The 13,862-nt window shown below is 44.4% G+C and overlaps 1 protein-coding gene across 3 annotated transcripts in view; it reads left to right on the forward strand.

Moving 5' to 3' along the window:
- The first annotated feature begins 3,020 nt into the window (after positions 1-3,020).
- Positions 3,021-13,862, forward strand: part of SLC6A11 (solute carrier family 6 member 11) — a 106,419-nt gene continuing 95,577 nt past the window's right edge. The window contains exons 1-5 of one of the 3 annotated variants that reach the window (XM_059480189.1): positions 3,021-3,059; positions 4,273-4,503; positions 7,159-7,293; positions 7,470-7,610; positions 9,019-9,109. In XM_059480189.1, coding sequence (XP_059336172.1) covers positions 4,284-4,503; positions 7,159-7,293; positions 7,470-7,610; positions 9,019-9,109 — 587 coding nt within the window. In that variant the 5' untranslated portion in view covers positions 3,021-3,059; positions 4,273-4,283. Of the gene's footprint in view, positions 3,060-3,650; positions 3,955-4,272; positions 4,504-7,158; positions 7,294-7,469; positions 7,611-9,018; positions 9,110-13,862 lie in introns of those variants that run through there. The other 2 variants (XM_059480188.1, XM_059480187.1) reach the window with 2 other exon arrangements.

The raw sequence follows: 13,862 nt of genomic DNA on the forward strand, positions 1-13,862 counted from the left end.
TTACTTAAAGTTATCTGCAGCAAAGAAATATATTTTTTCCCATTACAGAAAACTGATTAGGCACAAATCAGCCTATTTTTGATTGAAGTCAGCCTCTAATAAAACAGCTAAATGTGTTGGTCCTGTTCACAAATGGCTTTGTGATTTTAGGCTTTTGATCCAAAATATTGTCAGATTGTTATCACTGCTGAAATTCTGATTGTATTTCTTTGCTTTTGTGTAGCTATTTCCCACAAAGAGTCCAGCTTTATGAAATCTTTATAGAAGGCTTGTGCACATCATGCTTATAGCAAATCTAAATTGAAGGTTTTAAATCTGGAGAGGATTGTTGTTTCCCCCCTAGTTATATTGTCACAGGATTTTCTATTGCAGGAACAACACAGAAATTCAGAGTTACAATAAGGGGAAGAAATGAGCCAAGCCCCAGATTTAAATTTCCAAAGCTACATCACATGAGCTGACATTAATTTTGGCAGCCTGGCGGAATCCTGTGGACATGTGGATTTTTCTCGGAGGTTGTTTTCCCAAGTTGCTCTAGGTATGAATGGCTTCTCCTGATTAATTTTAGTTTATAAATCTAAATAAATGCAGCCTTGGAACATTTGGTACTTCACAGCTCCATTCTCTGGTGAGCAGAAACATCTGATTTCCACCCCCACCCCTGCACTTTCTGCACAGAGTTGTAAAGGGTTCCTTGGGAGCGTGGAGATAAACCTGAATAAAGCAGAACTTGAATTGCTTTTTTAGGGCACATCATTTTAATGGCCAGGGTGTCCCAACGGGCTGAGAGGAACAGGCAGGAATTCCTGATGAGGAGCACCAGAGACACAGTGAGAGCATGAACTGACACTAGGGAATTTCCCTCATTGCAACAGCAAAGGCTCCACCAGAATTTAAATAAAAAGGGTTCTCAACCTGCTCTAAAATTTGTCAATTTTTGTTGCAGACACTGAGGAGTGCTCACAAGGATTAGCAGCCAGCAATTACTTCCATAAACACTTCAGCTGGGAGGAGGCTGAATGGGAATTGGTGCAGGAATACAGCAGTGGATAAAACACTTGACAGCAGGAATGAATCATTTAAAATACTGAACAAATCAGCAAATAAACACCTTCAGCATCGGCCTGCAGACTGCCCCTTGCAGCAGGCTCTTCAATTTGGGATCATCAATCTCTTTGGTGAAGGCTGGTCTCTCCTCTCTATTGAATCATCAAATGTTTACTGTCCCTCAGCTTCCCTCTGTTTTTAGAATTACTCTCAGGAATAAAATGAGAATTCACTGTCAGCTTTGATGTTTAAGTGTATCCTGTTGAGTTTGCTAGGCCTGGCCGGGAGACAGAAAAGCAGGGTCTGTTTTGATCCCTGCTGAAAACAAGATGAAGGAGGAGGTAAAAATAAATCAACAAAAAAGCCCTCCAAGTTGAGTTTAGTTTGTGCAAAGTCAGCTTGGGAAAAATGAATCTATTCTATCCTCAATTAATGAATACCAGCTGCATTGAAAACAAAGCCACAAATACAGCACTCAAAATCAAACCTAGCTCTGTGGTAAGGATGCTTTAAAAAAATTAAAAAGATAAGAATTTTGCCATTTTTTTTCGGTTTTCCCACTGGCAGATCTCCTTTCCCAAGATAAGTTTGAGTAGAACTCTAAATGCTGGCATCAAGAAGAAAAGAGAGAGGCTCATCCTGCCCCTGTTAGGTGCAAGGGTTGATGTGACAGAGAGCTGACAGGGTGAGGCCCCAGCACCCACTCCTGTGACAGGCATCACTGAAATGCAAAATCCTGCAAACTTTAACCACAGCAGAAGCTCCAGTGGGTAATGTGCAAGCAGGGTACAAAGTCAGCTCGAGTTAATTTAAAATCTATCTTTCCATTGTCTTCCAGGAGCACTGCTAACAGGTGGCCAGGCAGTGGGAAAAGCCCCTGGAGATGGAGGGCGAGAGGGAGAGGATTCACATGGAACAAGATCTGACTGTCCCTGGGACATTTCCAGCACAGACTGCTGGATTTAGGAGCTGTGAGTTCCAAAGTGCATCCCCTGGAGCTGCAGAGCAAGGCCTTGCTGATCATAACTGCAGCAGAGTGTGGAAGAACCTGGCTTGGGTTCTGAAGCAAGAACCTGGCTTGGGTGCTGCCATTTGCCAAGGAGAACCTGCAGAGATGAAGAAAGAAGAGGTATTTAATTTGGCTTTGGAAACTTAGGGTGAAAATGACTGACCTACAAAAAAAATTTTAAAAGGAGAGGGTTAGATGGAAAAAAAAATCTCTATTCACAATATTTGATTCAACCTGAAACAAAACCATTTGTAATATTTTTTTCCCTCTTCTCGCCTCTTTTACAGCTTGAATTTTAAGCCAAGCCCCAGCCAGCAATGCCCTCATGGGCTGCTTGCTTCTGCATTTCCCTGCTGCAACTCGAAAGCGCCCACATTGTTTCCACACTTCCCAAATGTTCCCCCTCCGTTTATTTTTTCATCCCGTCTGTCCCCCGGCTCTCCCCACTTGAGCCCTTTCCAGCTCAAGTTTGTGTCATCTGTTCCCGCCGGGCTCCTTTTTTTAACTTGTAGGGTCTGTGCCAGCCCCCGAGCGAGGCAGGTGCGGGGCTGGGTCTGCCTGTGGTGCCGTCCCTGCCTGAGGGATGCAGGGCAAGGATGGCACTGCCGGGGATGGATGGGGATGCAGAACCCGGCTGCCAGCCTGCACGGCTGGTACTGCCAGAGGCTGCAGAGCAGGGATGGGGCTGCCGGGGATGGGAGGGGAATACGGCTGCCAACCTGGCGGGCCCCCGGCTCCCATCCCTGCCCGAGGGCTGCACAGTCGGGCCGGGACCCACCGGCGATGGGGATGGGAACACGGCTGCCAAACTGCCGGGCCCATGATACCATCCCTGCCCGAGGCTACGGAGCAGAGATGGGACCCACTGGGGAGGGGGATGTGGCTGCCAACCTGCGGGGCTCGGCCCTGCCCACGGTCCCATCCCCGCCGGAGGGATGCCCAGCGGGGCCGGCCACCGGGGATGGGGATGCAGAACGCGGCTGCCAACCTGGCGGGCCCGCAGGTACCATCCCTGCCGAGGACTGCACAGCGGGGCCAGGACCCGCCGGGGATGGGGATGCGGGTGCAAGCCTGACGGGCTCGGCCCTGCCCTGTCCGCCATCCCATCCCTGCCGAGGGATGTGCAGCAGGGCTGGGACTGCCGGGGATGGGGATGCAGAACGCGGCTGCCAACCTGCCGGGCCCGCGGGTACCATCCCTGCCGAGGACTGCTCAGCGGGAACGGGACTGCCGGGGATGGGGATGCAGAACGCGGCTGCCAACCTGGCGGGCTCGGCCCTGCCCTACCCGCGGTCCCATCCCTGCCCGATGCTGCGGAGCCGGGATGGGATTGCCGGGGATGGGGATGCAGAACGCGGCTGCCAACCTGGCGGGCTCGGCCCTGGTCGCGGGCGGGGAGCGCAGCCGGGGATGCTCTGCTCTCCGCTCGCTGGTGATGCTCGGTGGTGATGCCGGGTGGAGGAGAAGGAGGAGGAGGAGGAGAAGGAGGAGAAGGAGGGGGGAGCTGGCGGGACAGCCTGAGGTGGGCGGAGGGGGGAGGCGGGTGTTAAACCATCGCTCCGGGGAGGGCTGAGCATTTGCAAATTGCGGCTCCATCCAGAGCGCGGGGAGCATCCTCCAACCCACGCCGGGCCGCCAGCAGCGGCGGGGCAGGACGAGGCTTCCCGGCTCGCGGGGATCCCGAACGCCTCCTCCCCTCCTGGCTGTGCCCTGCCCGCGCCGCCGGAGCCGCAGCATCGCCCGCAGGCAGCGCTAGCACAGCCCGGCCCCCGGCCCCGGCGCGCAGGCAGGCACGGGCACAGCCCTGGGTGAGTAATCCCGCAGCTCCCGCGGGCAGGCCACAGCCATCCCGGCCCTCAGGTGTGAGCCCGGCAGGTGCGGCGCATCCTCGGCCTCTGGTAGGTCAGCAAGGATGGCATCCTTGCCTGGGGAGGGATTTTTGAAAGGTTTCCTTGTCCGCTAGCAAGTTAGCTGTCACCACTTGGAATTACTCCTTCCCTTGCACAGAACCTTCTCTCTCACTCCCACCCCTTTCTTCTCCTTTTTCCCCTGCTTTACAACTTTTCCAGCCTTGTGGAGTTGCCTCCCTCATTTTCACCCGCAGATTTCCAGAGGTAACAAGAGGCCAGTGCCACCCTGGGAGATTTCAGAGGTTGAAGATCAGTGCCAGCAAGTGTCCTAACACACCTGTGTGTTCCTCTTTTGTTCTCCACCAGGCTGAAAAGTCATGACAGCTGAAAAGACTATTCCTATAATTAATGGCAAGCCAGAAGATGCTTTGGACCCAGAAGCCTCAAGTACCAACCTCGTCCACAGCAATGATAAGAAAGTTCATGAAAGAGGGCACTGGAACAACAAGGTTGAATTTGTGCTTTCTGTGGCAGGGGAGATTATTGGGCTGGGAAACGTCTGGAGATTCCCATACCTTTGCTACAAGAATGGAGGAGGTAAGATGGCATCACATGTAGATTTAGATGGGAATTAAACACGGGAATTAAACAGTTAAGAGTGCCTTGCTGTGATTTATTGCACTAGTAAGAGAGACGTGTTCAGGGTTTCAGTGCATGTGCAGACAGGGAAGCATTAACATCTGACAACTGAGAAAAATCGTTGTGTTTCCCTTTCCCTCTCTCCAAACACTGTGTGGTTTATTTTTACAAGTTGCTGTTACGTTAGTAAATTGACATCTTTTTTTCAGGAGCATTTTTCATGCAGGAGAAGCCAGCATTCAGTTATAGTAGTACACTCTGTCTTCTGCATGTGAATACACACCCAGGCATACTTAACTAAGTTTGTCTGACACAGAAAAGAAGGCAGCACTTCATTTGTCACAGCAGTGTACTTTGGAGAGGATGAATATGTTTTTTCCCTAACAATGCCACAAAGACTAAATTAATTTTCTTTGTCTCATGAAATTTTTTATACCTCAATGTTCTTTTTTTCCCCTCATACTTCTCCAATTCCTACAAGGCAGAAAAGATGTAAAATTACAGGTTGAAGAGAGCAAGCCCTAATAAATACAACATAGTGAATGTTATTTGAGAGAGGAAAGAGCAGACTCAACTTCTCCAGAGTATAACATGTGGCACGTATTGGTTATAGCCAACTGTAAACTGTGTAAGATAAATGACAGCTGAGAATAAGCACATCAGCTTGGGCAGCAGGGAAGAAAGGAAAGTAAATTACAAACTCAGTTTAGAATTCTGTGGACTGGGTTCTTCCCACTTAAGGCCTGAGTCAGTGGCAGTGTAAACACAGAGGCTGGAAGAAAAATAGGATGTTGAGGGCTGATAAGCACTGATCTGCTCCTTGATGGGTTGGTTTGCTGCGCCAAACTTCTATTCCTTGTCCCTCCTTATCTGAACTCAGGGATGGTTTTTAGCCCATTTTGTGTGCTGTTCCTACAAGACAAGCCCTGCTGTGCAAATTGTTTTTATTGTTGGGAGTTCCTTTCTTTATGTCTCTGTATTTTGGCCAAACTTAGGCAACAAGAGTTCAGCTCTTTGGAGAGTGCTGCTACCAGATCCTGAATGTTAACATGCTGCACATCATATACACAAGCCTTTTTTGTTGATGGTCAAAGTGTTCCCAGAGAACTTTTGGCAGAGGAAATGACAGGAATATATATTTGCTGTGTAGTTTTTTGGTTCCTGCAGCTTTACGTGCCCATTTGTGAGTGTGTGCCAGCTTGCTATTATTTTAAAGGCTGTAACATGAGGTAGAAAGAATTTCCATCATTGTTTTGGGTGATTTGATGAAAAAGTAATTACCTAAATATCATATTAAATCACCACTGTACTCTTTAAGAATAGAATAAGTGGGTGTGATTTAATTGCTCGTGTCCTGGCACCATGGGACATTTGCCATTGACCAGTTTTAGTCAATGGAGGCTCAGTCTGTGAGCTTGTGTAACCCCCTGCTGGAATTAGACCAGAGTTTGTTTTTAGTGCTTAAATCTGATGCATCCAACTCCTTGGTGTGTGCTGGGGGAAGACAGTGGTAAATATCTGAGCTAGTTGTGAAATAAATTGCTTTTAACAGAACAAATCTAGAAGCTGTAGTTTGGAACTTGTGAGGTTGACCTCTCTGGCACTTACTCCAAATCATAACAGGGAGTGTAGGAAAAATCATCTGGAAGTTTGGGCTGTGGATGTTCAGGTTTTGAGGAAAAATAATTTCTTTGTGTGTTTAGAATGAGGTATTTCTTGTAATATGATCTTTTTGTAAGCTGGGAATCCTGATGTTTTCTAATGTTCCTGTTGGAAAAACAAGCTGGTACTTTGGGTTTCCACAAGTTGCATTGTTCAGCTCGCTGTGAGAGTGTGTGTGATGATACTGGCCAGTAAATTATCCAGGGAAATATTCCATGTTTTGTGGAATCCCTATGGATTGCTTGAGAGGCACCTGGGATTCACCCCTAGGGAAATTTCCTGGCTGAGGGAAGGAACTCTTGCTGATGAGATGAAGGAAACTCACTCAGAGCAGGTGGATGTAGTTGTCTCAATTTTCTCACCAGGGTGACTGAAACCCAGCAGCTGTCGCAGGGTGGGGGTGTGCTGTGGTTGGGTTTGCTGTGCTTCACCACCTGTGCTGGAGTTCACTGTCAGCACCCAACAAAAATGTGGATGCTTTGTTATTTTCCTAGAATTTCACACCAATGTTTCTGGCTGATAAGGCCAGGTCCTGCTTTCTTGTCCTTGCGAGTAGTTCTGAAGTTTTTTTCCTCATTCTCTTTCTGCAATCCTTATAATATAAATAACATGAAATGGGTTTCTCAGATTTAATATCTGTAACACTTCCTCACTGCTGAGAAAAGCAAGGAGGATAGTGCTGGGCAGAGCAGAACTTTGAGCTGAGCATGGCTGGGATCTTTTCTGTGTTTGAGAGACTGACTTTAGGCTGAGGAACGTTGATCTGCTCTGTTTCAGCCCATAACCCTGGCTTACAGGTTAACTTTGGATATTTGGGGCAGGAATTAAACCCTTCCTGCACTGCACTGATGGCTCCCAGCTCAAGATCCTTCCTTTAATGGAAAAATCCTCCCTGTGCTCCTGAGGAGCCCTGTTCATTCTAACCAACACCCCCTCAATGTTCACCCCCAGGTGCTTTCCTCATCCCCTACGTGGTGTTTTTTATCTGCTGTGGAATCCCAGTATTTTTCTTGGAGACGGCCTTGGGACAGTTCACAAGTGAAGGAGGCATCACATGCTGGAGGAAAGTTTGCCCTCTCTTTGAAGGTAACAATTCTGTGTTCTACTGCAAAAGAAAGCATTCCATTTGAAGTAAAATGAAATTAACTGTAGCAAAATTGAAGTTAAGATATACTTAAGAGTAAGCTTTTGTTTTTAAATTAAATACAGCCTGAAAAGCAGAAGTTTTCTTTTGTATCTCACTTTTTATTTTGCTCCTCCAGGCATTGGCTATGCTACCCAAGTCATAGAGGCACACCTAAATGTATATTACATCATCATTTTAGCATGGGCTATCTTCTATTTGTTCAACTGCTTTACTACAGAGCTTCCCTGGGCTTCCTGTGGCCACGAATGGAATACAGGTATGACCTCAGCAGGGATTGCCACTATAAAATCCTCCCAAATGATTGATTATTATATTGAAATGTCCTGAACAAAGCTATGTGTGTAGCAAAATCTGTGCAAATGGGCCAATCTCATCCCACTACAGCCAAAAAAAAGGAAACCTGGAGTGAAACTGCCTTTTTGGGTTAGGTCATTGTAAAGCATTTACTCCTCTAGAATAGAATGTCAGCAGAAAAAGACTATGGATTTGTTAATTCTGTAAGATCTTCTGGCTAAATCCCAAGACTCTCATTTGCAATCATATCTATTCTCCCTGAGCACACTGAGTGAATTCTGCAGCAGAGAATGACCTGATGACAGGTTGCATTCTTGCTCTTTCACTCTAATGAAGTCAGGAGGAGTTTGAATGGAGAGGGAAAAATGTTAAATGTGGATCTTTGGAATTGCTCTTTTAAATGCCAGATGTTGAGGGATAATGTTCATCAAGCTACTTCTGGAAATGTAGTCTCATAAATAATCCTTGCTGTGCATGTAAAGGAGCCTCCTGCATGCAGGATGAGGTATTCAGGAGGGTTTGCAGGGCAGGGCTCTGCATCTGTCTTCTCATTTATATAAATATCTGTCATTCTCTGCTCTTTGAGTCTCTAGATCCCAAACATCCATGGGGAGGATCTCATCCCACTGTCCTTATTCCTGAAATTTTGCATTCATCCCTTATGTACAATCCAGTTTCAAATCAAGCACCCAGCATGTTGTCTTTCATAGTTTGCACTAGTTGGCCATTTTTGGTGTTCTTTGAGCACACCTAAATCTGCCTGAAACCTTAATTTCTGAAATCTTGGGGAGGTAATTTTGGGCCCAGTGGATGTGGAAGGCTTTGGTACCAATTTTGACAGCCCTGCCAAGGAGCTTGGCCAGTGTTATCAGTGCTCAAATGCTCCACAGGGCTGAGCTGCTTTGGCCTTTGTGTTAGAGATAATAACAATAGTAATAATAATGATTATAATAGTGATAAGCCAGAGGAAATACCCACTTTCCTTATCAGGAAAAAGTGGCAGTTTATGGCTGGCCATGTTCCCTTGGTAGCCATAAACCACTGAACCAGCAGCTGGAGTTGGAGCACGTTGTAATTTTAATTCCCAATCCATTGCCTGAATGTTTCTTCCTTCTGCCTGAGGTGATTTTTTGGCCCTGTGCCTCTGGAAAGTGTTTTAGGAGAGTCCTCATGGATGTTTCTCTGGGTTATGATAACAATAGCTGATAGCTGCTGCAGAAGTAGCAGCTGTGGCCCTTAGTGCCCCCAAAAACCCTTTAACCCACCCATAAAATGTGTGGGCTTCCCAAGGTGCACAAACTGGGACATGAACAAGAGCTGTGCTTGCATGTCAACATAGCAAACTCCTTACTTTTGTGCTTCTTTTCTAGAAAACTGTGTGGAATTTCAAAAACTCAACATGAGCAACTGCAGTCAAGTCTCTTTACAAAATGCCACTTCTCCAGTGATGGAATTCTGGGAGTAAGTGCACAAAAACCTTTATATTTGATCAGACTGTTTTCTACCTTTATATTTGATCAGACTGTTCACTGCCTTTATATTTGATCAGACTCTTCATTACCTTGCAATGATTTGACCATTTACACCTCGTAACCCTGTAGCACTTAGGGAGCGAGTTCAGCTGGAAATTTTCTTACCCTGCCACGGTCAGAATGAGAGTTTTTAACTCTTTTTTAAGAGGACACAAGGAAAGGAATTCCATATCCTGAAAGGACACAGAACAAAGTGTGCCACTTGCTTGGGAGCTTGGCTCCTGTTGCTGGAGGAAAGAGCCTCCAGCCCATACTAATGAGGAGGCAAAGGTGAAAGAAAGAAAATGATTTACAATATTCCTTTTTTCCCTTTTTTTTTTTCTTTTTTTTTTCCCCCCTAAATATTTCTTCCCTTAGGAGTTGGGGAGCTAAATCCTCATCCTTGTTTCAGCTAACTAATACTCTGGCTTCTGGATCTCATTATTTTTTAAAGGACTGTGTAAGTGTTAGTTATTCAGCTAGAATAACAGCAGACTTTAACTCTGTCCTCTCCCCCTGACTCTGATTTCTTGCTAGACTAAGGGAAGGAAATCAGATGTTTGCACAAGATGAGCTGCTTTTGTGGTGACATATTTCTTCTGGCTATAAATATTTAATCAGTGCAGTGCAGCCTCCCATTTGTTCCTTGCAGGGTGTAGTGTGTGCTAAGCCAATCAGAGAAATGCAGTGTTACTTTGAATTCTGAGTGATTTCACAATTCAAAGCCAGTTATACAATTCTGGGTTACTACAATTTCTTGAGGACCCATTGATTTTATTTTGAGGCTGTTTTGTGTTCAGGACAGCAACAGCTACACTTTAAAGAAACAGGAATTAAAACTTCTTGAAGGGAAAACTCTACATTGACATAATTTCCTTCAATCTTAGGACTTGCTATTGTCTGCCTGAATGTCTTTTTCTTGCTACATCAGTAAACTTAGATTTCATTAGTTATTTCAGCAAATAATACTGTTTTATTTAAAAATAAAACCCCCCAAACACTAAATTAAACCTGAATAATATGAGCGACATATGCACTCTCTGGGTAAAACTGAAATTTTATTTTCTGTTAAAATTTTCAGTAATCTGAACACCTAACATCTTAAATCAAAACATAACTACCCACAGATAATATCTCAGAATAAGCAAGAGTTTCTCAGGTGGCATCACTTAATGCTACAACTTTATTTTATTTTAGCAAAAAATATCATATGGTTCTTTGGGATAAGGAGAATTAAGACTTAACATCAGTGGAATAAATGAACAATATATTTTCTCATGTATTAGCCAACTTACCCCCTGCATTTATATGATTTTTCAACAAAATTCCCAACTCTGCCACTGATGGTGACTCTGGTTATCCAGAGAAGTAGGAAATGTTTAGCTCAATTCTATGGAGAGCACAGAGTAAATTTTACACTCTCATATTCTCATATTCCTGTGGCTTTACACTCTCATATTTGTGTGGTTTTACCCTCATATTTCTGTGGTTTTGTGGGTTTTGTGTCAGTGCTCATCTCTGGAGTGCCTCAATTCCTGGCTCAGTGTTATTTTGAAGCACACACAAATCCATTTTAAGGATGTCCCTTCTCAGAGATCTCTGAAAATGAAGCTAAACAAGATTCTCCAGCTCCACTTGCAATCAGGTTGAAGTGGGTTTTAAACCCTTCAGTTTTGGGGCATATTTCCCTACCTGGTATTTGTTAAATCTGGAATAAATTATGCAACTAGAAGGGAGAATCAGATTTAGCCTTTTCTCTAGCTGGTTTTACAGTCTTGTCAATAAAAAGTTGAAAATACACACTCCAAACCTTTTAAAATCACAAAAAAAAAAAAAAAAAAAGAAGGAAAGAAAAAAAAAAGGTAAATTAAATAATCTGTTATTTATTTGGAATGCCTTTCTTTATTGTGTCACAGACAAACTTTTTGTAACACCAACAGTTTGCTGGCCAAAGTAACTTAAGATATTCAACTTTTCTACTTTCTCTGTCCAAGTAAAACCGGAGTTGCATAGTTTTGCACACAGGAAATAAATGTACTCTCTTCCTGCTAAGGAAAGTGCTTGCCTTGTTTGAAATTTAAGTAGTTATGATGTTGCATGGCTTCAAAATTAAAAAAAACCCAAAGAACAAACCAAACATGAAAAACTAGTTTCAAAGTGGAAGAATGAACTTTATTAAAAATCAGGATTGATTTTGCTATGAAATAACTAATTAGAATTAAGATTATAATTAAATTGTGTCCTAAATATCAAACATAAAAGCAGAGCAGGGTCTTTTTGTATAAAGAGCAGATGACAGAGCAGTTAATATCACTAGAAGAGGTACTTTGTGTGGAGATAAGTGTTATCAGCAATGTTATTTCCCTCAACTAGAGGTGGTGTTTTGTGATGCTGCTTTATGAGGTAAATTCTGCTGCCAGGAGTCATAAACTCATTGTAAGCCTGTTGAAACAAATTGTAAAAAAGGAGATTTGCTGGAGTAGGGAAGGGGGAGGCTCCAGAAGAACCATTCAGAACCATCACACTTGGTGCTCCCTGCAATGCCAAGGCTGCCATTGAAATTCCTCTGAGTTGTGACCACATAAAGACAATTTATTGCATGAAGGGTTGGCTGTGGGGGGGGAAATGGGGGTTTGTGGGATATTTTTTGTGGGTTTTTTTTTTTTTTTTTTTTTTTTTTTGTTTTTTTTTTTTTTTTGTCTGTTGATTAAATCTGTGGATTAGAGTGGTAATTGTTGTGCCCAGTGATCCTGGTTGCTTTCTGTGAGTTTGTTTACATGTGAAACTCAGCCCTGCACCTGTAAAGTGGCAGGCTGGTGCTGCAGCTCCCCTTTCACAGCCATATCCCACAGCTTTTTACATGCTCACACTCTCTTCAGATGGTTTTAACTAAACCCAGCCTAGCAAGGAGAGGCTCAGCAATTCCCCAGTGGCTTTGCAGTGCTCTGTGCTGCTCCCGGTCTGAGAGCTCCTCGTGCTGGGCAGGCTCAGGTTGTTGTTTCACACAGGATTTACATTCTCAAAGTGCCAGCAGCTGGATTTAAGCGTGTCAATGAATACACCAGGCCCAAACCATCTTTATTTCTGGCTTTGGAAAGGAATTTTTTCCCTTTTACCTGGTGCTGCTGGGCTGTAAGGCTCTGCCCTTATTTACTCATGACTGGAAGTAAATCCAAATCCTCAGCTGGTTTCAGGATTGCAAACCCTAACTCCAGCCTCTCTGCTGAAATATTTGTGGCTTTTGCTACTTCTGCAGCCTTGGCAAGTCCTAAAGCTGTGGCTGGAGTCAGGCAGAGGTGGCAGAGGATAGCTGGCAGTGCCGTGAGGGTTTTCCATTTCCCATCCCCAGCTGTGCCCAGAGGATGCTGCTCCTTTAGCAGGAACACTCTGACTTCTGAAAATTCATCTTTTCTCCCTGCTTTGCTAACTGCCTCACACAGAGGGTGAAAGCCTAATTTTAGAATATTTTTAAATTCTAAAATTTTTAAATTTTAAATTTTAAAATTTTTAATTTTAAAAATCTTTGTTAAAACAAACCAACCAAAAAAAGATTCTGAGAGAAATCCTGCAGCAGGTCCTAGGTGCTGTTTTCCTCCTGGCACGCTCCAAAGAACCCCATTAAACCTTAAATATTTTTGTGAGGCTGTAATTGACAACAACTTTTCTGTAGCTGCACAGTGGAAATGGGCTGACCCTGCTGGAGGTACAGCAAAACTTGGCAGTTTGGACACTCTTTTCTTTTTTTCCTGCTTAGAAATATCTGCTTCTGTCAGTGTTTTAAGGCTTCATTTGAGTGAGCAGGCACCACTGACAACTGATCAAAATTAGGGGATTAAAGGATTTCTTACTCCAGAAGCCTTGCAAGCTGCAGCCTTGAGAAGTTCCAAACTCCGTGTGTACAGGGAAGCAGCTAAACTGATAAAAATTCACTTTTTATTCTTCAAACTCACTGCTGCTGTGTTCCAAAGGACAGACAAGAGCCTGAATTTCCACTTTTCCCTTCACACCCGTGCCAGCATTCAGAGACTTGACCTGTTTTCTCCCATCTATGGCCTTGCCCTCATCCCACTTGTATAGTTTAAGGATTTTCTAAGAAAAAGCAATAATCACACTTTCAAGGCGTGGCACATAGAATTTTTTGGCTTCCAAAACTTGAATAGTTAATACTGCTAGCTGCTAATTACTGATAAATTAAAGCAGGAAATGAAAAAATCACCGTGGCTGTGCGTGAGGGTGTATTTACAAGCAGAGGGGAGATGCTCTGCTCCATCCTTTTTCTGCTTTCCTAGGAGAGGAAATTGCCCTGGCAGGTGTGGGGGCTGCAGCCTTGCCCCTGTGCCCTTTTGGCTGCTGCTCCAGTCTGTCCCCAGGGGCAGGAATTGGAGCTTTCCAGAGCCTGGGAAGGAGCTGGACAGACAGAGGAGCCACGGTTTTGTGGCTGATTCCACCTCAATGGGTTTTTATTGGCTGTGTAGCAACAACTTGGTGCTCTGTTCAAGGAGCTCTGTCACTCTCTGGAGGGGGTGACACATCCCCAGCCTTTCCAAGTAAAGCCTAGTGAGAAAAAAAAAAAAAACATTGGTTTTGTCTGGCCTAAAAGAAAAGGGGCTGTTCTCAGCAAAAAATAAAAAGAGGAAAAGGCACAAACCCTTTCCTTGCAAAGTCAAAAAAGAGGTTTTTTCCTGTTTCATTCAGGCTGCAAA

This window comes from Ammospiza nelsoni, chromosome 11 (genome assembly GCF_027579445.1).
Source record: "Ammospiza nelsoni isolate bAmmNel1 chromosome 11, bAmmNel1.pri, whole genome shotgun sequence".
Classification (NCBI taxonomy): domain Eukaryota; kingdom Metazoa; phylum Chordata; class Aves; order Passeriformes; family Passerellidae; genus Ammospiza; species Ammospiza nelsoni.